Source organism: Lathamus discolor, chromosome 8 (assembly GCF_037157495.1).
Source record: "Lathamus discolor isolate bLatDis1 chromosome 8, bLatDis1.hap1, whole genome shotgun sequence".
Taxonomy (NCBI): Eukaryota; Metazoa; Chordata; class Aves; order Psittaciformes; family Psittacidae; genus Lathamus; species Lathamus discolor.
Genome location: NC_088891.1, coordinates 11179379 through 11203441, shown reverse-complemented (window position 1 = coordinate 11203441; position 24063 = coordinate 11179379). Strand labels below are relative to the sequence as shown.

At 35.6% G+C, this 24063-nt stretch overlaps 1 protein-coding gene across 1 annotated transcript in view; it reads left to right on the top strand.

Moving 5' to 3' along the window:
* Nucleotides 1-24063, top strand: part of TRPM7 (transient receptor potential cation channel subfamily M member 7) — a 61540-nt gene that overhangs the window by 17462 nt on the left and 20015 nt on the right. Inside the window, exons 2-21 of the mRNA XM_065688823.1 lie at nt 4698-4777; nt 6467-6505; nt 6959-7157; nt 8790-9003; nt 9537-9661; nt 10246-10417; nt 11260-11434; nt 13221-13344; nt 14208-14280; nt 14551-14651; nt 15565-15699; nt 17101-17154; nt 17813-17953; nt 18512-18646; nt 19257-19537; nt 19999-20227; nt 21418-21573; nt 21708-21851; nt 22512-22640; nt 23120-23404. Of these exons, the coding sequence (XP_065544895.1) occupies nt 4698-4777; nt 6467-6505; nt 6959-7157; nt 8790-9003; nt 9537-9661; nt 10246-10417; nt 11260-11434; nt 13221-13344; nt 14208-14280; nt 14551-14651; nt 15565-15699; nt 17101-17154; nt 17813-17953; nt 18512-18646; nt 19257-19537; nt 19999-20227; nt 21418-21573; nt 21708-21851; nt 22512-22640; nt 23120-23404 (2991 nt within the window). The remainder of the gene's footprint in view (nt 1-4697; nt 4778-6466; nt 6506-6958; nt 7158-8789; nt 9004-9536; nt 9662-10245; nt 10418-11259; nt 11435-13220; nt 13345-14207; nt 14281-14550; nt 14652-15564; nt 15700-17100; nt 17155-17812; nt 17954-18511; nt 18647-19256; nt 19538-19998; nt 20228-21417; nt 21574-21707; nt 21852-22511; nt 22641-23119; nt 23405-24063) is intronic.

Below are 24063 nucleotides of genomic sequence, written 5' to 3'. Positions count from 1 at the left end.
AACTTAATAGCCTCAACAGTATACAGTATCGCAAATGAGTAGAAAGAAAAACTGGGATCCTTTTGTACATGAACAAATTCATGATTGTCAGCTATACACCATATTTGTGCTTATTGAAGGTCATGCAAGTTATTTTGAGATCCTGCCAGTAAGGAAGGCTTCCTTTCTATACAGAAAATAATTCAGACCAAACTTGCTGGAGAAGCTGGGAGAATTTCACGATAGTTTGATAAGGCTTTGCTCTGCCGTTGTGCCGTTGCTAGAACTTAGGCATCTTATTTTAGCATGTTGAATGAGAAGCTCTTGTAAATGCTTCTCATGTGAGTTGAAGGGGGAAGAGTGGTAGATGGTTGGTTGGGTTTTTGTTCTGAGACCTGATTTCATACTGTACTTTTGCTTCTTTTCACTTGTAACCTGCTATCTACAAACCGTTAAATTATAGTTATTAGTGTTAAAAGTTTCATTCTACAAGAAGACTTGCTAAAAATGTCCATCATGAATTTCAGTAAAGATAACATAAGGAATTACTTGCATCTTGAGCAGGTACACTTGAAAGGCTGTGGGATTATTTTGGCATTTACCTACTTGTAAAGATCGGAAGTGCTGTGGTTGGGCACATTGTCTTGAGTTTCCAGTTCAGCAAATACTTGTGTAAGTTTTGTTTCAAATAGCAATTATAATTATTTCAGCACTTATGAAACTGTTATGAAAGGACTTATTTATTGGATATAGTTCAAAGTATTTCCTTTAATCATGATCCCAGGGTGAGTATATGTCTTCTAGCTTTAGTGAATCAGATCTGTGTGCTTTTTGTTTCGAGAAGCTCTTTCAGAAGTACTGAAAGACACGCTTTTGTCTGCTCAGGAATCAGTACAACCAGAATGAAGTATCTTCCATAACCCTCTACAGCTTAAAGAGCAAAAGCCATGTTGACCTATTTGGGACTAGGAGTTAGTAGCTACAGTAGCACAGCTCCTAGGAATTAAAAGTTAACGGGGTTTTTTGGTGTGCAAATAAGATCCTGCCAACACTGACTGCTAAGAGGTGTTAATGTGGTGACAGTTTCTTAGGATGGAGGAGATAACTCACCTGTAGGAAAGAGATAGTGAAGGTAGTTCAGAGAAATATTAATTGCATTAGCATTTTGCTTGTAAGTCTTAAGTTATATTTAGCTTGTGAGATTTGAAATGCACATGAGAGAATCTGGAAAGCTAAGGGTTTGTTTTTTCCTTAAGGTGCCAGTTTGAAAACAAATAAAGGAAATGGTTGACCCTACTTGTGCGTTTTGCTAAAATCTGACTGTATGTTTGGGGGGGAGGGTTCATAGTTTCTTCCTCCTTCCCCCACCCCTCCCCTTTTTTTTCTTCGTGAGCAACGCTACAGAGCTCACTGTATTGAGAGCTCCTGACCGGTATTGCCTGTAACCATCATGTAAGGTACACCTCCTAAAATGCACTAGCAAACCACACTGCTCCACTTAGCAGAAGTGGCCTGATTATTGGAAGCAGAGTTGAGGAGGTGTAGTTGTGTATGCTTTAGAGATGATTAAAAAACTTTAATGAGAGTAGGCAAGTTTTCAAACACAGTCTGATATTGATTTTTTGACCACTGTCTTGATCTCCTATTTCAAGTTAATGTTAGCTAATAAGGAAGTATATCTTAAAGGTAATTGCTGCAACTAAGTTATTTTCAGTGTTCTCATGTTGTCTTCCTCTTTCTGGTCGTCACAGGAACATTATGTAATAATAGTTCTTACTTACAGGGAAGGCAATATTGTGTGTCATTTCTTCCTTTGAAATGTGACCTTCACCTGTTTGTGGGAAATGTTGGAAACATCTCTCACTTACTCTGTTCTCCTCTTGGTTTGCTTTTTTTCTCTCTTTCTTTTTTTTTTTCTTCTCAACTGAAAACAAGACTCTAATTTGCAAGTTCTGTATAAAATCTCTTGCAATAAAGATTAATCAGTGTGCAGCAGTTCTGGACAGAGTCTAATTTTACCAAATGAAAAGATCCAAGTATGTTTTAATAACATAGAGCCTCCTCCATGTAAATAGTATATCTGTACCCGTGTTTTACTGAAAACACATTAACTATTGAAGAATAGAGAGAAATCTTTGAGTGGTTAGAGCTGAACATTCTTTAAGATAAAAATTAATCAATTTTTTTTTTTTTTTTTTTTGTTTTTATTTTCAGATCAAGTTTGGGCTATTTTGTTGCAGTTTTCAGATCTGTTTATTATGAAAAGTGGTTGTGCACATTTTGAGCTAGTGACGCTTGTCCTCAGCGTCCTCAGCTTTGATCACCACAAAACAACATTGCATGGAGCAATTAATGCAATTATTTATGGTTTAGATACTTAAATTTCTATATCTAGGATGTTATGCCCGTGATAGCTTGCTTCAAGGTGTGGTTTTAGCCAGCTGGCTAGAACTTTTAAATACTGAATTACTCTTCTTCATCTTTTTATGTTCTGGAGGATCTGTAAAGTTCATATGTAAGTTTAAACTACTGCAATGTTAAAGTAATGATCTATGCTGGACCTCAGTCTTAGAAAATGAAGTATAAAAATACATACCCAGGTAAACAGTGAGGACACTCAGCTAAGCAGAAAGCAGCTTCCAGAGTTGAGATTTGTGTCACAAAGGCTAAGGCTTAGTAGTGTTAAAAAAACACTAGGAGAGGAAGAAGTTAAAAATTTGGACTACTGACTACATGTGTATTTTTATGTGTAGTATGATATACGTATATAAATGTATACATACAGGTATATCAAGTTTATTTTTATAACACTGCTGATCTTCAAATAAAGTGATGTGCTGCTTCATTTTTACCTGAGGACTGCAAGGTTAGAGAAGAATTTTGATGACAGCAGAAGAATAGATCTTCTGTTTCACAAGTCTCTTTATAGTCACTCACTTCAATCTTCTGCTCCAAAGGAGAAGGAAGAAAAAAAAAACCCAACCCCAAAACCACACAAACAAAAAAAAAAAAAAAAAGAGGGAATAAATGCATAATACTGTGTTTGCATATAACATCCAATATCCTACTTTTCCCTTGCTCAGCCTTCTTTTTGGTCTCCTTTGCAATGCTTTTCTGTCCTATGTATAGGGGAAGGAGGTAGGGCAGCAGCGAACAATGGCTTTGGCTATTTATTTCAGGTGTTTAAAATACTAATTTAAATGTAAAATATATGGTGTGAGTGCTCATTCTGTTGTTTATAGCTCCTCTTCCACACCATTCTTCCCTGTCGGTTGTGCACCTTCCTTTCTCCTACCCTTCTTTCTCTCTTGGGAAGCACAAGCACCTGTCCTCTGCAACTTTCCATCCTCTTTGGAATAGACTGGTGGCTGTCTTAATGTGAAGACACAAACTGAAGCAGTAGTTTGTTGATGTCTTGACAGATTCATAGTCAAAGTTCACTAAAAATACTGGAGGGAGATCATGATGAATAATGTAGGAAAGATCTGCTGAGTCTGGGAAAGGTTTTGAGAGAGGGTGGGCAGTTAAGGAACAGTTTTCCAGGGACCTGAATTAAAAGTAGCTGCTACATTCTTACTTGTAAAAATTTCTCTGTATTATCTTAAACTGATTTTGAAATTGCAATGAGTAAAACCCCATCCATTGTTACCGAATCTTTTGTTAGAGTAGATCTGAAAAAAGGAAATGATCTTGATTTCTTCATGGCTTGCACAGACCTCTGTTCAGATAGCTTTTTTTTTTTTTTCCCCCTTGTAAAATATAACAGGTATGAAATTTCTCAGACTTTTTTAAAGGTAAAATGTAAATGTAGAACAGGATGTGCTGTTAGCAACAAATAAATTTTCCTGTAACATTAATAAGGATTTAAAGCAATATTGCACAAGGTGCAAATTGGCATTCCAAGATTTTTTTTGTAATTTTAATTATTAAAAATCATATCAGAGTTGCTTTACCAATGTATTGCTGAAATGTGACATAGGCGTTGTGCATTATGATATTGTTTAGCATGTAATCCTGAAATTATTGTATCAGATAATGTTAGTGGTTGTTTAAAGCAACTGAAATGAAATTATATCCAGCTATTCGCATAAGTAAGCATTTGAAGAAGTAAACATCCTTAATTTCATGTTTTGGAACGTCTTTCAAGTTTCAGCTTAAAACACAGCATAGGGATTCTAATTAGATTTGTTTATGGAAATTAAAAGTTTCCTGATGGAGAGCAGAGGTTATGGCCTATTTATTGCTACTAGAAAAGATTGCCAGTGTTGTTAGAAAACTTCCGTAGCAGCAATTTCAAGATGAAGATTTTACTTATCAAAGAGGTAAATAGCTGAGATTACTGTGATCTCAGTGTAGTGCAGTCAATTTTTAAAAATTTAACTGATTTTACATCTTTATTTGTATATTGCAGATTTTTGTCATTTAAGTGTTAACTTTGAAAAATACTGTTTTGGATTTTAAGGGATTTATGTATAACTCAAATAATGATGTTTCAGCTTTTAAGCAGTGAGATACTTTCATGGCGTCATATGGTTTTGTTGGTTTTTGAGAGACAGCAAAACATTAAATGGCAATATAAGTTCTTTATGTTAGACACTAATTACCTTCATCCTTAAAAAAGCTCTCATACTCTAATTCTTTTTTCCTTAAAAAGCATTTTTCATTGCAGAGTTCTGTGATTTGTATTTTATAGCTCTTCTACACTTTGTATTTTTCAGTCCCAGAAATCCTGGATAGAAAATACTTTCACGAAGAGGGAGTGTGTGTATATTATACCAAGTTCAAAAGACCCCCACAGGTAAATGAGAAATTATTCAAGAACCCATTCCATTCCTGCTCTTTAAAACTTAAAAAAGTCGGTATTGTAAAGAGAGTGTATAATAGATTTTTGGACTAATTACTTTATCTGTATGAAGTACTGTCTTTAGTGATAGTAGTAATACTGGTAGAGTTTACCATCAGTAAGTGTTACAGGTATAATTTGAGAGTTCCTGTGCAATGATTGAATTTGGTGTCACAGATTCAATAAAATGAAATTGAAAATAGATTCAAATAGATATAAATAGATTCAAAATTTGTATTTTAAAGCAGTTTTGTCTTCCCGAACTGTTCGCTATTGTCGTTAGGGATTTCATTTCAGCTTTTTTTCTTTTTAGCTTCGTATATTTGAACCTTTTTTATCCTGAACTTTAGAAAACTTCTTTTTCACAAAAAAAAAAAAGTTACAAATATCTTTTGTTCTGTTAGGGCAGGGTAGTTTTTTATTAAGTTTGGTTTTAGGCAGAAAAAGAACAGAGTAAATGCTGTAGAATTTTACTTATTGTAAATAATTCACCACATTCCTTGAAACCATGTGACATTAGAAGCTGTTAGAATTTATAGCCATGATTGTAGGACATGGAAAATTTGTAAATGCAAACAAAGTAATTAGGAAGCTGTTAGAATTTCCACAAGCAACAAAATGATCTTCAGCACTTGCCTTTTTAGTTTAACCCATTTGTAGCATACAGTGGACTTTACAACTTTCCCATCAGATTTTGTCCTTTGATTTCTAAGAATCGCTTACCATTGTTCATGAATTATGTGTAAATGAATCAGCCGTAGACAGGAATATTTGGTATGTTTTGTTGATTGGTACCTTTGTTAGAGTTAAAACTACAGTTCCGTACTAAAAATGTAGATGATTAATAGCAGTGTTATTTCTGTAGGGGACAAAATTAAAAAACTGATTATGCTTGAAGTCTGGAAACAGTTTAAGACTACTGTGTGATATCTCTATTTATATGCTTTCACATACTAACTCTTAACCATAATTAGTTTTCTCCTGCTTATGAAAATTACAGAAAATGGTGGTATAAATTTCTCTGCTATGTTAATTTTAAATGTTAGGAAAATTGACAGCAGGAAAACATGGAAAATGTTTAAGATGGAAGAGGGTAGAAATGTTATTTAGACTTTATATGAAGACATTACTTTATAAGGTTTGTTCAAATATATCTCTTTCTGTAAATGAAACTGAAAAATAACCTTCCCACACAAGCAGTTCAACTTAGATGTGTATTGGAAGGATCAGTTTGTAGAACAGATTCAACAATGTATAGCTTGAGTCCAAGAAAATGCTGGTTTGTAAGTAACTTCTCAGCATCTAGCAAAATGTTTCAGTTGGAGTACTGCAGATAATCCAGTCACAAATATTCCTGGGCTTCTGATATTAATGGTTCAAAGCTGGAAAGCCCATCTGAAGTCTCAGGATTGAAGTTTTTGCATGTTCATGCGTTTTTAGTTGCCAAGTATACTGTAGTTATGTACAATAAAGTTACCAGGTTAAACATGGGTGAACTTGGGCAGCAAGTTTTCCATTTACTGCACATTGCTTTTGTTCAGTAAACTTTGTGTAAGTGCATGAAGTGGTGTGAGTGGTTGTGTATTGTGTCCCCTCTTAATACTGAACCTGAAGTTTATGCGTATCTTTAAATATTTCTTACAGATGCCTTCCAGGATGTCAGATCTGTCAGCAGCTTGTCAGGTAAGAGTCCTTTGTAATGACAATATTTATGAGTATTTTTTTTTCCATTAAATAAGCACTTTAATAGGGTTTTTAAAAGTTTTGGTCAATATTGCGAATGACAAGTCAGTGAAAGGTTAGATATAAACCAAATGCAATTAATTAATAAAGAACTGTCTGCAATAAGTAGATCACAGATTTATAAATGTTATATATATAATCTGGCTTAAAAAGAATGATTCACCTGGCCTTCAACTTGCTATCTCAGTGAACTTCAATACATAATAATTATTGTAATGAATTCTTGCTATAAATATGGCAACAAGGCCTGCTCTGGAAAAAAAGTTTTATATAATAGTTAGAATCCTTGCTTTCTAAATTTGATGTATCTTTTATAGATGAAAGAAGTTATTCTCTCTTTTTTTCTAATAATAGCAATTACTCAAGTATTCTAAATGATATGGTTGGGTGCAGGTGCTGTTGCGGTCGCTTGGTCAGACAACATGCTTGTTTTACTGCAAGTCTTGCTATGAAATACTCCGATGTGAAGCTGGCTGAAAACTATAATCAGGAAGTAGAAGAATGGTCAGTGGAAAAACATACAGAACAGACCTCTACTGATGCTTATGGTGTCATCAACTTTCAAGGTGGCTCTCATTCTTACAGGGCTAAGGCATGTATGACGTTTGCTATTTTCTTACTCTAAACATGTTGATAGAGGTGGTGTATGCTTCATTCAATTTCATTGAAATTGAAGGCTGAAAACATCAGCCATATTGTGACAAGCTAGTAGCCTCTTCTAGTATTTTTTTTATTGTGATGTGAAGTCTTTTCAATTTCCATTTTAAAATATTCATTTTTCATAACAAGTTGCTTGGGTCTATCAGGATTAGTTGTATTCATGTACAGGCTTACCCTCGAATTGCAAATGGTGATAAGAATTTATAAGCACTTCAGCAAAACATTACATTAAGAATTTAGTGTCGCTGTTTCAAACTTCATGAAAATAGAGCTTACTCATCTGTGCTGCTCGCTTCCTACTATTAAATTTTTGTAGCATGTGTTAAGTGACATCTGCTATCTTAACCTTCATCATTTTCAAACTCTGAAAAATAATTTAAAATTTTGGGCAAATGTGGAATATGCTTCTTTGGTAGTCATGGTCAAGATGATTAAAGCATGATTGTGCTGATCAGAGTAATTAAGATTTTTGGGAGAAGACTTAGTTAAAAAAACCATATCAATAAATCGGAGCTTTGGAAACCAACTCTCAATTCACAGACAACTGGAAATTCTGACTCATTCTCCACAACCGTTTTATAAAAGATTTCTAGTTGTAGAAATAATTTAATGCTTATGCCATTGTAAGCTGCAAGGGGGGTTACTACAGTGTGGTTCCTATGGCAAAACCGGAGTGCTTGAGTGAGGGAGCTGCGTTCTTCATGCAGCCAGCAGAGTCCTGAAGGATGGTCCAGCCCTCTAGGTCAGATCGTCTCTGTGAAGAGGACTCTTCACAGAGTTATTTCATGTTCATCATAGCAATGTATGAGTTCTTTGTATGCTTAATATAGCTTAAAATTACTGCAAATCCTTTTCTAGCAGTACAGAAACAGCAAGCTGCCTGTACTAATTTCTGTGCTTCTGCAGGGTGCTAGTGGGGTTGCTCAAACCTGTTTATTGGAATAGTGACTGTTTTTAGTTAGAACTAGATTCAAGTAGGGCTCAATTTTTATGTGATGTCCCCTCCTCTATTGAACAGCTTGTATCAAAGATGCAGCATTATTTTTAACTGATCATCCATCTACTTAATCTTCCACTGTTAAACACAGTGAGTTAAAAATATGCTAGTTTTGAAGTTTCCTGGTAAAGGATGTAGTTTTCCTTCCCACCAGGAATAGGGAAGAAAAAGCAAGCAACTGTCTTTCTGTAAAACTTTTTGCAGGGGACATGCAAGCTTCTCCCCAGCATGTGGCTTAACTTTTAGAAATATTTCTGGATTTTATCTAATTGAGAGAGCATCCAGTGCTTTCATGAAGCCTTATTTTTCTAGGTCACTGTGCCAGTAGGATGGAGTAACGTAATCTTTCTGTAGTCATTCCTGTTCAAAAAACTTGCTTTCGGAACTGTTAGCTGGCTTGTCCTTAATTCTGCACTTGTTCATTTATTGCTGCCGTGTTTTGAGGATCTGAATTACATTTCCATTATCAGGAACAGGATACTATATCCTGAAATCCTGGTTCTTTTTTTTTATGCACTGATTTTGTGATGATTTAAGAACCTTTTAACACTCTTTTTGTGCCTTCAGTATGTGCGATTGTCGTATGACACGAAGCCTGAAGCTATTCTGCAACTTATGCTTAAAGAATGGCAGATGGAGTTGCCGAAGCTTGTTATATCTGTACATGGGGGCATGCAGAAATTTGAACTTCACCCACGCATCAAACAGTTGCTTGGCAAAGGTCTCATTAAAGCTGCAGTAACAACAGGAGCCTGGATTATAACTGGAGGAGTGAACACAGGTAAAGAAGTACCAATGAATGTGTGCAGTTCACTGGACGACAGTTTATATGAGCCAAAGTTTTAATGGCTGCATAGCTTCATCTTAAAGCAGAGTAAATTTGTGTGTGTTTGGTCAAGTGAAATTAAAATAATGCATTTTGAACACCTATAGTTGGAAGTGCACTGCTGTTTTGTCTTGTAAAGAGAAACAGCACAAAGGTGAAAGGTTGGGGGTTTGTGGCATTTTTTGTTTGGTTTGGGGGGGTCGTTTGGTTTTTAAACTGCAAGAGAAGAAACTTAACACAATTAAACCAAGTACAGTAATGTACTGGAGGCTGTTTAGTTCTCAGTTGGCTCATGTTTATTTTGTTGAATTACTGATACATAGTATCGGTACTTTGTTTCCTTCTAGTAGATGTGGTATGGTGCTTTTTCCTTGATGTTGTGTCAAGTAAGTTCCCAGATCCTTAAAGGCCCAGTTAACCAGTAAAATGTTGTATTTCTTAATAAGATGCGGCATTCAATACACTGAAATCTGTTTGTGCACAAACAGGTGTTGCAAAACATGTTGGTGATGCTTTAAGAGAACATGCTTCCAGATCATCTCGAAAGATTTGCACTATTGGGATTGCTCCATGGGGAGTGATTGAAAACAGAAACGACCTTGTTGGAAGAGATGTAAGGATAAATTACCTAATTGAAATAACGATTTACCTGACTTATTTTTTGACAAATCTGCTCAAGCGTATGTTTTCACTTGCTCTGCATCATTGGAATAATTGCTATGAGGATACATTGACATCTGAGAGTTATGCAAGATGAGTGTAAACAAGTTGCAAAATGCAAATGCACTAGAGGAGGAGCTTGTTCTCAAGTACTTAATCCTTCTTCCCTCCCCCTCTAATATTACTGAATCCAGTCACAAAAATGCTTATGTATTACAGAGAATTCACATTTGCATAGGATGAGAAGTTAAAAAAAATTTGATGCAGAGTCTTCAATGCTGCTTTAGGGGAAAAAGCAGACATAGGTTTTCTCTAAAGACATCTTTTCAGAGGATATTTCGTGTTATTCTTCAGAACAGAATCCTTTTGATTGTTACCTGCTTTCCTGCACGAAGTTAAGACCTGCAACTCTTGGTGTGTCCTGATCCAAGGCATGCTTATATATGTTTCTTGTTAAGCCACCAAAAAGGTGAAGTTTCACAGAAACAAACATGAATCTTTACAAGTTAAGAACATTGTTGTATGCTTATACTCTAGGTGGTTGCTCCATATCAAACCTTGTTAAACCCATTAAGTAAACTGAATGTCCTAAATAACCTCCATTCCCATTTCATTCTGGTGGATGATGGAACAGTTGGAAAGTATGGAGCAGAAGTTAAATTGCGGAGAGAACTGGAAAAAACTATTAATTTGCAACGGATCCATGCAAGTAAGTAATTCTGATGCCTGAGGGCTGAATTTTACTATGTTTTAATGAAGAAGATACTTCCACCAAACGCCTGAATGAGGAAATAGAAAAATAGGTCTTTTATTTTTTCAAGTCTGAGTGATTATTTACAAATTTCAGCTGCTGCTTTGGACCCTGGATATTGCTGGTAGGTTTAAGATTTCTCTGGGACCAGTGAGGAGGGTTCTTTTGAATGAAGGTGTCAATTTTTGCTTTGATAAAGCAAATATACATTGCTTGAGTTGTTAGTATGTTGTCAGGATTGACTGGTCTGTTTGATTCGTGGTTTTGACACTGACTTGCAGTTTCACAGTAGGGCAATTGAGTTTGTAAAACATCTTTGTGCAAAGAAACTGTGACTTTGTGTGTTCCCAATTATGGAACAATTATGTTTTTTCTCTTCTAGGAATGCTTTTGCAATATTCCCTGTCAGTAGAGGGTTTCCATGTGACAGTGCAAATTGTATACATGTTGTCGTCTTTGGAAACTGTTTGGGGGGAAGGTATAAGGGGAGTTCCTTAAAGAAAAATGTTCACTTTTCTGCATTACTTCAGGAATATGAATATCTATGAATAATCCCTTCTGTTTTGCAGACTGTACTCCATTGTATTGATCAGCTTCTTTGCAGTGCTTTCTCCTCAGCCCAAAGTATAAACAGTGGTGCTTGAAACTCTGCATTAGCACCAGCTAAAACATCTGGCAGGCAGCATTGTAATTTTTGTCAATAAAAGGGGATACTTGATTTATCAACTGTGTAAAATCAATCTTAGCATTCCCTATATACTTGTAACATTGTTTTTTGTTATTTACTTGCAACTTTATAGGAATTGGCCAAGGTGTGCCTGTGGTGGCACTTGTATTTGAAGGTGGCCCCAATGTCATACTCACGGTTTTAGACTTCCTTCAAGAAAGTCCTCCAGTGCCAGTGGTAGTATGTGAAGGAACTGGTAGAGCTGCAGATATATTGGCATATGTTCACAAGCAAACTGAGGAGGGAGGGTAAGTCCTATCTAAATATAAACTATCAGTCATATGCAGATGGGTTTTGAGACCATTGCTGAATGAATTCATACAAGTGCTTTTTCTGCGGAAGGCCAAAGGCTAAAAGCAGAGAGTGTAACCTTGCCTGTGATGCAGCTTTCTAGGTTGGCTGCAATAATAGCTCTGGCTAAAGACCAAGACTTACAGTTCTAGGTTCCTCCCACATGCTTTGTATCAGTTGTGCCAAATTCTATAGCATGTTCTTGCTTGAGCAATACTACAAAAAGGGTAGGAAAAGTCTACACACCTGTATCCTAAATTAGGGGAAACATCTGTTGTGTATCTTCAGTTATGTGCAATGGTTTTGTTACACCATTGTAACTAGAGGACCCAACTGTCAGTTTAAATGTCCTGTTTCAAGTTTTAACTAAGCCACAGTAACTTAAATGATAAATGTGACTCTTAAGTGCACACAACAGAGTGTTACTCAACACAAGTCAGATTAGACCTTCCAGAGGTGCGAGAATAACTAACATAGAGTGGTATGTTACCAACCTAGTTGAAGATACCGCTTGACTACATTCAATGGAAGTATTTTCACACAGGTTGCTGTTGCATTGTACAGGTTTCACACAGGTTGCTGTTGTAACTTTCCTGAAAAGGGATCTGTCCTGGTTTAACCCCAGCTGTTTGCTCACTTCCCCACCAGTGGAATGTGGAAGAGAATCGGAAGGGGAAAAGTGAGACAACTGGTGGGTTGAGATAGAGACAGTTAAATAGGTAAAACCACACATGCAAGCAAAGCAAAACAAGGAATTCATTCACCACTTCCCCTCATCAGGCAGGTGTTCAGCCATCTCCAGGAAAGCAGGGCTCCAAACACCATCATTCTGAACATCCTGCCCCTTCCTCCTCCTTCCTATGGCTTTACATGGTGAGCACAACATCAGATAGTACAGAATATCTCTTTGATCAGTTGGGGTCAGCTGTCCTGGCTGTGTCCTCCCCTAATTTCTTGTGCACCCCCAGCCTACTTGTTGGCAGGGTGGTGTGAGGAGCAGAAAAGGTCTTCGCTGTGTAAGCACTGCTCAGTAGTAGAGAACATCCCTGTGTTATCAACACTGTTTCCAGCACAGATCCAGAACACAGCCCCACACCAGCTACTACCAAGGAAATTAACTCCACCCAAGCCAAAACTAGCACAGGATCAGAAAGGGTTTCTATATTGTTTCTTTGAGTAGTCTTAAAGCTGGATTTTTTTGCAGGCTTCTGTTTAGTGTAGGAAACGGTTGTCTGTTTTAAGCGTAGTTTCAAATAATAAAAGGGATTTGATTAGGCTCCACAATACTTAGTGCTATATACTTAGTTGTGAGACTTGCATAAATCCTTAAACGTATTGGGTCCTTATTGCAGGGGTTGCCTTAGAGCCAAGAGGCAGGGATCTAATGTAGCAGTAAACCGAACAGCTTTGTCCATAGTAAGATCAGAAGCAGGTCATATTCATCAGAGGAGTGAGTACTTAATATTTTGTGTCAATATATTTTAGCTGAGACTATCCCAGAACTGGGTATGGGAAGGAAAGGCAAAGAAGCCGAGTTACTTCTCTGAGGTAGTAAGTAGATAGTTGTAGATTGAGCAACTTGTATTTGTGTCTAAAGGTTACCCAAGATTTTTGCCACGGTAATAAGCTTACAGATACCAAGGACTTTGAATGGACATGTTGCAACTAGTTACATGTGGTGTTGTTCTTACTGTTCATGTATAACAATGTGTTTTCCTGTTTGTTTGTTTGTTGCAATCTCAGGAATGTTCCTGAGGGTGCTGAGCCTGAAATCATTTCAACCATCAAAAAGACATTTAACTTTGGTCAGAGTGAAGCAGTTCACTTGTTTCAGACACTGCTGGAATGCATGAAAAAAAAAGAACTTGTAAGTAGATCTTGCCGTCATTTTTTTATGCAAGGTGCATGCATTTGTGGGTATAATACTAAATTTTGTTTCAGTGTTGTGTATGATCAAGAGTCATTAAAAAAATCCTTCCTGGACATAGTGGATCTTCCAGGTGTAAAAGATAGACAAATACAGTTTTCATGTATACTTCATCTCATGGCTGAGAGACTTAATTCTTGCCATTATTTCTGGTAATCTGAAGTTGTTGTTTCCAAGCCTGCTTGTTTTCATAGGCAGGATTATAGTTTGTTTATAATGTGTATGTATTTTGTATTTGGGTTGCTGTCCTTTTTTTTTTTTTTCTTGCTTTGATTTTTGAAAAGGCTGGGATTTGTTTTTTTCCTTTTTTTTCCCCCTTTAAAAAAAATGTATTTTTTAAAGCAAAAGCACTTTATAGAGCTCTATATGTAGCCTGAGTTCAGGTACTGGTGTTTCATTTGGACATCATGTTGTGCTGTTTTGAGGTTTAAAATTGTCATGTTATGTTTGCTGTCAGGTTAATCTCATAATCTAGAATGAACTGGATGTGTGAAGAGTACCGTGTGGTGTTTATAGACAATAGAAAATTGTAATTTAGTGGAAAAGAAATTCAAATTGGTTGAAGAGTGTCAAGGGTTTCTGTTACGCTTTTTCTCGTAAAGGATTGTCTTGTGTGGCATGCAGTCGAAAAAAAATGAGTGCACTCTAAAGCTAAGTTTAAATCAGGCATGAGCTTAAATTGCATTGAAGATAAGGTGACTTATTAATGTGTTTTAGTTCCTGACATAAAAGACTAGAGCCAGTCACCTTTGCTTGAAAATAACTTTAAAAATATGTTTCCCCCTTTTTACTCTTTTGGACAGATCACAGTTTTTCATATTGGGTCAGACGAACATCAGGACATTGATGTTGCAATACTTACAGCATTGTTAAAAGGTGAGACTTCTAATTTTAAGAGCTATTGTTTAGTGTTTATATAATGGAGTATTTATAAAATACTATATTCTGTAGAAATGTTTAGTTTTAAAGCAAATAATTATCTACTATGTTTTCACTTTGAATAATACCCTACTGTGTCATAAATGATAAAATGTACTGTATAGCTTTGTGATGGATTGCTTGATTTGGCCTTTTTAGGAAAAAAGAATGTTTGTTGTCTTGCACTTTAATTAATTTCGTTTTCTCTCCTTGTTTTTGCTTCTTAAGGCACGAATGCATCTGCATTTGACCAGCTTGTTCTTACACTTGCGTGGGATAGAGTTGACATAGCCAAAAATCATGTTTTTGTTTATGGGCAGCAATGGCTGGTATGTAATGGTAGGGTTTAAGCACAATGGTATTTTCTAAAAGAGAGAAACTCAGTTTACTGTAAAGAATGAATCTTTTTACTTTTGTAGAGAGAGGCTGCAGAATACTGACACACTTATTTTGAGGACAGTAGTTCTTGCATACTGCACAGTCCTGCAGCTCTTTTGTTACTGTGTATTGAAAATGGTCCAAAATTTTTGAAATGTGCTAAGTGTTCTGAATAACTAGGGGAGAAAAGATATTGCAAAAGGTGGAAGTTGAATGCACGTTGGTCAGATGCTCTTTTCTTCCTTACAGTTGCATGGTCATAGGAAGTTCTTAAGAACATCTAGCAAAATGCACTGTTGGCAGCACTGCAATGTCTTTTGAAGGGGAGGACAAAATGCCTGTTTCTTGTAGTCTACAAATTAGTTTAAAAACTACATTGTGCATTTTGCCTTTTTCCCATACTACTGTAAAAATAAAACAATCTTACATGAGTGTGGAGTCAAAAGTACATACTATAAGGTTTGTTGATAGCAATAATGGTTCTGAGCATTTGTCCCTGAAGCAAATTGGGCTTTACGTATTTTATGTATTTGTGTTTTATCCAGTATCAAGCTATGAGAACATCTTAACTATGTTAAACCAAATGTCTCCTTAGTCCTGCGTACTGTATCAGTAGGAGATGCCAATAGGAAGAATATAAAACTTGCTGATTAAATCTTCAGAAGACTCTCTCATTCTGTAATTTAAGTTCAGGGTTTTTCTGAACCAAGGATGGCATCTTTATAGTTCTTGGCATACAAGTTTTCCCCATCCCTGTAAGTTAATGAGGTTGATCTTGTTAGTGTAATCTAAGTACACTTACTTTTGTGATGCCCCGTTTCACTGGTTCTCTCCAGGCTCTACTTTGTTATTTATTTGTTTTAGGTTGGCTCTCTGGAACAGGCTATGTTAGATGCCCTTGTGATGGATAGAGTTGCATTTGTGAAACTTCTGATTGAAAATGGAGTAAGCATGCACAAATTTCTTACAATTCCCAGGCTGGAAGAACTTTATAATACAGTAAGTGAATAATTGCTTTTTAAGGCTACTTTTAGAACAGCTTTTTAGTTGCTTAGTGTGCACCAGTCTGAAAGCCATGGAGTGTTAGTAGGGAAGGCTCCTTCATATGAGGTTAGAGATGGGAAGTGTGTGTTGTCTGAATGTTTTGTAATGCTACAGCTGCTTTGTAATGCCACAGCTGCTTTCTGGCTCTCCAGAAATGGTACCACAAATGTAGTTTGTCAGCAGGATGTTCATCTGTCTTTGATGTTGGGGATGGATACTAAAGCAAAATTGCAGCCTTGTTGTGGAGCATATGAAATATGTAAATCACAGTGGGGAAGAGAACAAGAGAAAGTCAGATGGGTGAAACCTGTGCACAAAATATAAGGTCTATAGATAGTATTGTTATGGCTTCATAAGATGAATTCTGTCTATAGCAGAATGATATAATCATATGATCATAATAGTTGTAAAAATAGTTTGTTGTGAACCTGCAGAGTTATAAATATTACGTAGGAAAAAAATTGTTGCTGTAGGTCTTGATTTAAGTATTTTAAGGTAGTTTTGTGTAACATTAGCAAATTTTGATGGAAGGTTGTTTGTTTTGTCCTGTTAGATGCTTAATGTGAGTAGTACACAAATGGGACTCAGGCTTACATTAACATTCTCATTATCCGCTTTTGAAGAAAAAAAAAAAAGGGAGAAAAGAAAGTATTCTTTAGTTAACAAAGGTCTGTAAGGGAGTCCATGTGATCAGCTTTTGCTTTGTATTTTTAATTAACCAGTTATGGTGTTGCTTTTGCACACTTGATGTGCTTTTGATTGAGTTCTGTGTGAGAGCTAGAGTAACCATATGTCAAAAAGTGTAACAGTTCATGAACTCGCAGGAAATCAGAGAAGGAAGAAAAATCCACTTTGGTAAGAAGAGGGAATATTCAGACTAAAAATCTAAAAATCAAGGGAGTTTTTGCTTTGAATCCCGAAACACTGTAAACGTGAATATCAGTCTCAGTGTGTTCCTGTAAATTAAAGTGTTTGTTTGTTAAAACTTGTCTCTATAATATTACATTTTTTAATAATATTAAAACCCCATCATGTTGCTGTTTGCATTCTGGTGGGGGTTTTTTCCCCCTCTGTGGACAAACTATGGATGTATTAATTATGTCTCAAATTAAAACGGAAATAAAATGCAACAGAAAAGGAAATAGTCTGTAGCTAATACAGTTGTATAAAATATTTGCATTTATTTGATGGCTACTGTTTGAAAACTAGGAGTTTTTTGGGTTGGGTTTTTGGGTTTTTTTTTTGAGCCAACATGCAAAAATATTTGGCTTCTACTGTAATCTTCTCATGTTGTAATTGCACTCTTAATTTCTCATTCCAAATTTCCCCCTGCTTTCTTTTTCTTTTATCATAAAGAAACAAGGCCCGACTAACCCAACACTCTTTCATCTTGTTCGGGATGTCAAACAGGTAATGCTGTAATGTAAAAATTTGTAAAAAAAATTTGTACAAAAAGTTAAAATCTGTCAAACTACCAAAGTTGTGTTGGTTGTTTTTTTTTTTTTTTGTTGCTGTTTTGTTGGGGTTTTTTTTAATAATTTCGCAAGTTTCACTGTTAATTTAATCTTGGGTTTATCAGGTTTTATTGTAAGTAATAAGATATCTCTGCAAGCATTCTGTTCTTTACAATATTTACTGTTGCATCCTTAGTGCTCTAATGCCAGAAAGGTGTTTAAACCCAATGAGTGTTGTTTTTTTTCATCTTACTTATGATTGTTTTCCTTCTTGAGGGGATTGAAAGCTGGTACTCCCAGCTAGGAGTAATTTTGGCTGTTAAGACAATAGACAAAAAATGTTGTCTGTTGTGTCCTATCCCCCAGTCCCCCATCCCTCCCTGTTGTGAACCCCTCCTCAGATGAACATCAACTCTACTAGGGGAGAGCATGCAAAAAAAGAAACTATCACCTGTTATTTTTTGAAACTCATAAATATGGAGCCATATAGATTTTTTTTTTTTTTAAGGTTTTAATTTGTTTTTTATTTAGAGCCATGTTGTAAGACGTAGAAACACTCTAAGCAAGTTTAAGATTATAATTAGGAAAACTAAAAATGCCTTTTGTCTTCCCAGGGAAATCTTCCCCCAGGATATAAAATCAACCTGATTGATGTGGGACTGGTTATTGAATATCTGATGGGAGGAACCTATAGATGCACGTATACAAGAAAACGTTTTAGAGCGATATACAATAGTCTCAGCGGGAATAATCGGGTATGTGACAGTTGGATAACAGCACATTCTGATTCATGTATTCTCAGTTAAAAAAACCTATTTATTTTGGAGAAAAATTGAATCTGTACTGTTTTGCTCTTGTCAATTTACTGGTAATAGTAACGCCTATGAGGGCAGCTGGTAGCTGTTTTGGTGTTGAGGATAAACAAAAAGTTTTGTTCTTCTCCTTCTTATTCTAACACATCAAAATTCCTTCTTTGTTATTTCCACTATCCCTGCTCATAGGGAAGAATGGGCACTAAACATGCAGATTCACCAGGCTTGGGCTGCAGATATCTTGGCTTCTTGTAAAACAACAAATGGAGCTGTTTACTTTGTGATTTCTTAAAAAACCAAAACATAACAAACAAAGAACTTGTTAAACATCTAGTAGAAATTCTGGTGGTTGTTGTTATGTAAGTTCCTCACTGTTTCAGTTGCACAGTAACTGTTTAATTGCTCAACTATGTATCTAGATATGAACAGATTATTCTGTAATGCTTAATAGTTAAGAGTAAAGAAACCAAACGAAACCCTGACCCCTTATTCTTCTTGCAGCGATCTGGGCGAAATCCTTCAAATACTACTCCTCAGATGTGTAAAAGCCATGAGCCTTTTGGTAACAGGGCAGACAAGAAAGAAAAAATGCGCCATAATCACTTCATCAAAACAGCACAGCCATACAAACCAAAGGTGTGGATGTGTGAAGGGAACATGGTGGGGTCTACTTTAAGTAGTTAGAAGTGGAGAACCTGGTTTAAATCAAGGTGCCGCTGAAGTATGAGTAGCAGCAGTTCTACTGACTTAAAAAGCTGGAATTTCAGCCTTGCTTTTGTACTTGTTTATAAACTGTCTAGCATGCTTATGGGATTCTGTAGTGTGTTTATTGTTCAGTAGTAGTCTTCTAGATAAGCTTTGGTTTGTTAGGGAGGAGAAAGCTCATATTTGGCATTGTTCTAACAATGGGGGGGGATGCACATGGCTTGTAGATGGAGCAAGACTTGACTGTATGTTACTGTAAGCAGTCTCCATGAGTTTCCTCATTTGTATGTAGTTATATTAGTTAACTGCTTTGCTTTTGATCTATAAATCAAAGTAATTCAGTCTCCCAGTTACTAAAGTGAGTTGGAGTCAACTGAAATTTTTGAAGAAAAGTTCCAGCTGCTTTTGAAGTCTTCGGAAGTTCTTTTTTCTTTCTATAATTATATATAATTTGGTATTGGATCACTAAGCATTTTATTTCAAGTTATGTAATGACCAAGTTCAGAAATTTAAAATCTGACTTTCTGATTTTATTTTAAAGATTGACACTGGTGCAGAAGAGGGAAAAAAGAAAAGAACCAAAGATGAAATTGTAGACATAGATGATCCTGAAACAAGACGTTTCGCGTATCCACTCAACGAGCTTTTACTTTGGGCAGTGTTAATGAAGAGGCAGAAGATGGCCCTTTTCTTCTGGCAGCATGGGGAGGAATCCATGGCAAAAGCCTTAGTTGCTTGCAAAGTGTACCGTTCAATGGCATATGAAGCAAAACAAAGTGACCTTGTTGATGACACTTCAGAAGAACTGAAACAGTATTCTAAGTAAATTACATTTATATTGTTAAAGATCTTGCCTTGAAATTTACGATAAAAGTAGTGGGCTATATAAGAATAAACCCCAAAATTGTATTGGCACACTTGAAGATAATTCTTTTTCACTGTGTAGAATTTTTATATTAGATATTGCTCTCCCTCAAGAGCTGTTACAAGTCAGGATTTATAGTTAAATTAAAATGATACTGAGTGTGCCATTTACTTACTTCCATGTAATTTCCTTGCATGTTTTAACAGCTGTTTGTAGCCTGCATATGCTTTTAATAGCAGTCACAGATTTACATGTTGTAGTTCAAAATGACTTTTCAGTGAATCTGTGCAGAAGGGGCAGGTAATAGTCCTTTCAAGTTATGCTACTGGGAATTTGATTGTACTGGAAAATTCAAGCTAAGATCAAGGTCATTTCTAAGGATACTATATTTTGTTTTGTTGATTTGTTTTCATTCTAGCGAGTTTGGTCAACTGGCAGTTGAGCTGTTAGAACAGTCCTTCCGACAAGATGAAACTATGGCAATGAAATTACTAACCTATGAGCTTAAAAATTGGAGCAACTCTACCTGTCTGAAGCTAGCAGTGTCATCAAGGCTTCGTCCGTTTGTAGCACATACTTGTACACAGATGTTGTTATCAGATATGTGGATGGGAAGATTGAACATGAGGAAGAATTCATGGTACAAAGTAAGCATTGTCATAGTTTATTGGTGTGAAAAGGATAAATGGAATTCATGCTTAAATGGAAAGAAAGCATGTGTTTAACTGCTATTAGTGTAAAGCTGTCAAAACTATAACTTACATTAATAAATCCTGTAAAGCAGTCTTCTATAACATAATCAATACTGGAAGTGTTTATTGAAAACTCTTCTTTTGACACTCTATTATCTTTTCAAATAAGGTACAGAAATGTAGAAGGCAAAACCCAGGCAAGTAGCCTTTAATCACAGGCTTAAAGAGATCATGTGAATACTAATCCATTAATAAAAGCATAGAGGTAAAAAAAATTAACAGACAGAATGCCCTTTGTAAGAATATAATTTTGTGCATTTTGGCTTTTTACAGGCAGCACATAAGGCCTGATGTAGAAAAGCTTTGTTTATATCCTATTTTGGAGGAAGATATTGAACAAAAGCAGGGCACAGAATTAAATAAGGATAGGCAAATCAGGGATAGGCTTTCCAATGGTGCCCTTTGTGATACCTATCAACTGAAATATGGGAGCTGGTTATTTCTTAGAGATGGTGTACCAAAACTTAATTGTTGCCAGGAAAATAATGAAATAAAACTTTCCTACAAAATATCTACAAGCATTGTTTAACTTGTGACCTACTAAAATCTGGTTTGATAACTGATTAACCATTTTCTTGCTTGCTTTGTAACTGGCTAATCATAATAAATAGCTTTCGCTTACTCTCCTCATCCATACCTTAGCTCATTTTTCTACCATAAGTTAATAAAAGAAAATAAATAAAAAGGAAAGAAAACTCCCCCAAAATCATCCAACACCAACAAAACCATGCTATATGCTTTTTAAATACACCTCAACAGTACAAAGTTTTATGGGAGTAGATTAATGAACAGAGTGCAAGCAGAATATCTCTGGATCTTCAGGCTTGGAATACATTCTTTCTAGTGGCTTTTAATTTTGGAATTTGTTGATTCTTCCCTTTGCTATATCTTCAAGTTAAGGAATATTGTATATGTCTCATACATAGTCTCTTAAGTGTGTATATAAGTAGTAACAACTAATAATTGTCTACTATATTTTTTCTAAGTGAAATTTGGATATTTTCAGAGGATATTCTCTGTGTTATTTCATTCTGATACTTTAATATAGCTGTGAACTATTTGCACTTAGTTTTCATCTTTTCTAGGTGATACTGAGTATTTTACTCCCTCCTGCTATATTGCTGTTGGAATATAAGACGAAGGCTGAAATGTCACATATTCCTCAGTCTCAAGATGCACATCAAATGGCAATGGATGACAGTGAAAACAATTTCCAGAATGCAGCAGATGAAATACCTATGGTAATATGAGGCAGGGGGAGATATTAAAACCAATGTTTATAATATAATTATATTTTAAAATCAAAGCAAGAGTTAAAATTCATGTCCAAAAGCATGTATTTCTGTATGTGATGTTAACCATCCTTTCATTTTAGGAGGTATTTAAAGAAATAAGGATCTTGGACAATACTTTAGAAAAGCATGATATGGAGACTCCAGCAAAACCTAAAAAACTTCCAATTACGCAGAAATTTTATGCATTTTATCATGCACCAATTGTGAAGTTTTGGTTTAATACGGTGAGTTTTCTTTTGTGTAATGTGTACTTTATCTGGAAATCTAAAGGAGTTTTTGGGTTCTTTTCCCATCATGTGCCTCTGTGAATGGAATCAAAGTTTAAACCCTATTTTTAGAAAAACAAACAAAAAGCCCTTACCTTGCTAGGCTGGAAATGAGAAGTACTTGGTTTTGAAGAAATGCATATGCACATACTCTGCTCCATGGTTCAGGGTGGTTTTTTTTCTAGTTCATAATGTTGGCTTTGAGAAATACTTTTTTGTTGTTAAGAGTAATTAGCATGAATATTTTTCATCTATCCTGGGTAATTAATTTCATCAGTTGCTAGCAGGAATTCTATAGTCATTTATTAGACTAAAGTGTTCGTGCACAGCTTGGTTTAAATTACTGTAATAGAAACTCTAAAATCTGTACCAAAGGAAAACTAGCTGTAAGAAGAACAAAGCTTGCTAACATTAAATAGCTTATTACAGCTATTTTTCCTCTTCTAAGAAGAAAATGGTTTTGTCCCCTTATAAATAATTACTTGTCTGCTTAAAAGGGTAAATACAGTACTATAATCCTACTTGAAGCTTTTATTGTATACCACATCAAAAGAGTCCATGAACATCTATAAAGAGCCCTTGAGTAATAACATGTATAATTTTCATTGCTTTTTTTAGTTGGCATACTTAGGATTCCTCATGCTCTATACATTTGTGGTTCTTGTAAAAATGGAAGAATTGCCATCCGTTCAAGAGTGGATTGTTATTGCTTACATTTTCACATCAGCAATTGAGAAAATTCGTGAGGTATGTCTGTAACATAAATCTGGGATTTTAGTTTTCTTTGTCAATTGAAACAGTATGTTTTAAATTGTGCTTATAAACAAGAGAACCTAAGAAACTTTTGAGAAGTTTTATACAAATTTTGAAATGACAGAAATTTTGGGTTCCTCAGGCCCAACTAAAGGGGTGGAAAGAAGGGCTCATTTTTGTAATAGCAACTGCCTCAAAAGTAAAAACAAATACACAAACCCCAACCAATCAAAAAATGCCCCCTAAAACCAAAATTCCTTTTTAAATTGTTCCGTAGGAGGAAACGTACATCCTTCTTGTCTTTGTTGTGAAGCTGACACAGTTAAAACACTGGTTTGGATTTCTCAGCGTAAAACAGCTATACATGTAAATAGCTATTTCATTTTTGCAAGTATAAAAATGATAGTGATTCATATATTTCAGTACGGGTCCCTGTGTGGTGAGTGTGACCATGACTTTTACTTTTATTGCAGATATTTATGTCAGAGGCTGGGAAGATTAATCAGAAGATTAAAGTGTGGTTCAGTGATTACTTCAATATCAGTGACACAGTTGCCATTGTCACTTTCTTCATTGGGTTTGCATTAAGATTTGGAGCAAAGGGGAATTTTGGTGAAAACACTTACAGAGAAAATTATGTCTTTGTTGCTGGAAGAATAACATACTGTCTGAATATAATTTTTTGGTATGTGAGATTACTGGATTTTCTAGCTGTAAATCAACAGGCTGGCCCTTACGTTATGATGATTGGGAAAATGGTAAGTACTACTCTTGTTACTGATTTACTTTTTTTTCCCGAATTGGAATATGTTTTTCTTGCAGTGTCCATTGACAACTTTTTTCAAAGTTCTATTGAGAACGAGGTTACTTATCCTGGTTTGCTGTGTCAGCAACTCAGTGTGCAGAATTATGTAGTTGGAATATAACTTGATGTGTTTCAAAACAACCATTGATAGAAGTCTTCCTTTATTATGGAGCTTCCTCTGTCACATATGTGTAAAAAACTGTCAAATCTTCCTTCTCTAGTCTGTTTTGTTCTTAGATGTCAGAGCATTGAATGAATGTGATGATGCCTTTTTTTTTCTTGACTCATCTGGCATTGCTTCCCTTTTGAGTCTGAGATGCATTTATAGTCTTGGTTTTCTTGCCTTTACATTCTCTACTGCAAGAGTTTAACCTCTTTTGTATCCCAAAGCACCTTATATTTTGTGCTGGAAAAAACTGGGAATAGGTTGTGGCTCTGTTCTGGTCTTCTCTCACACAAATGATACTCAAACTGTATAAAAACAAAAAACAGTTGTGCTGTCAGCGAGCTATTCTAAATCTTTAAAGACGTTAATGCTTAAAAACTATATAGGAAGGTGGAAGAGTTTTTGTTTTTCTTGCCCTGTAAAGTGGTTTCTACAAAGTTGAATCC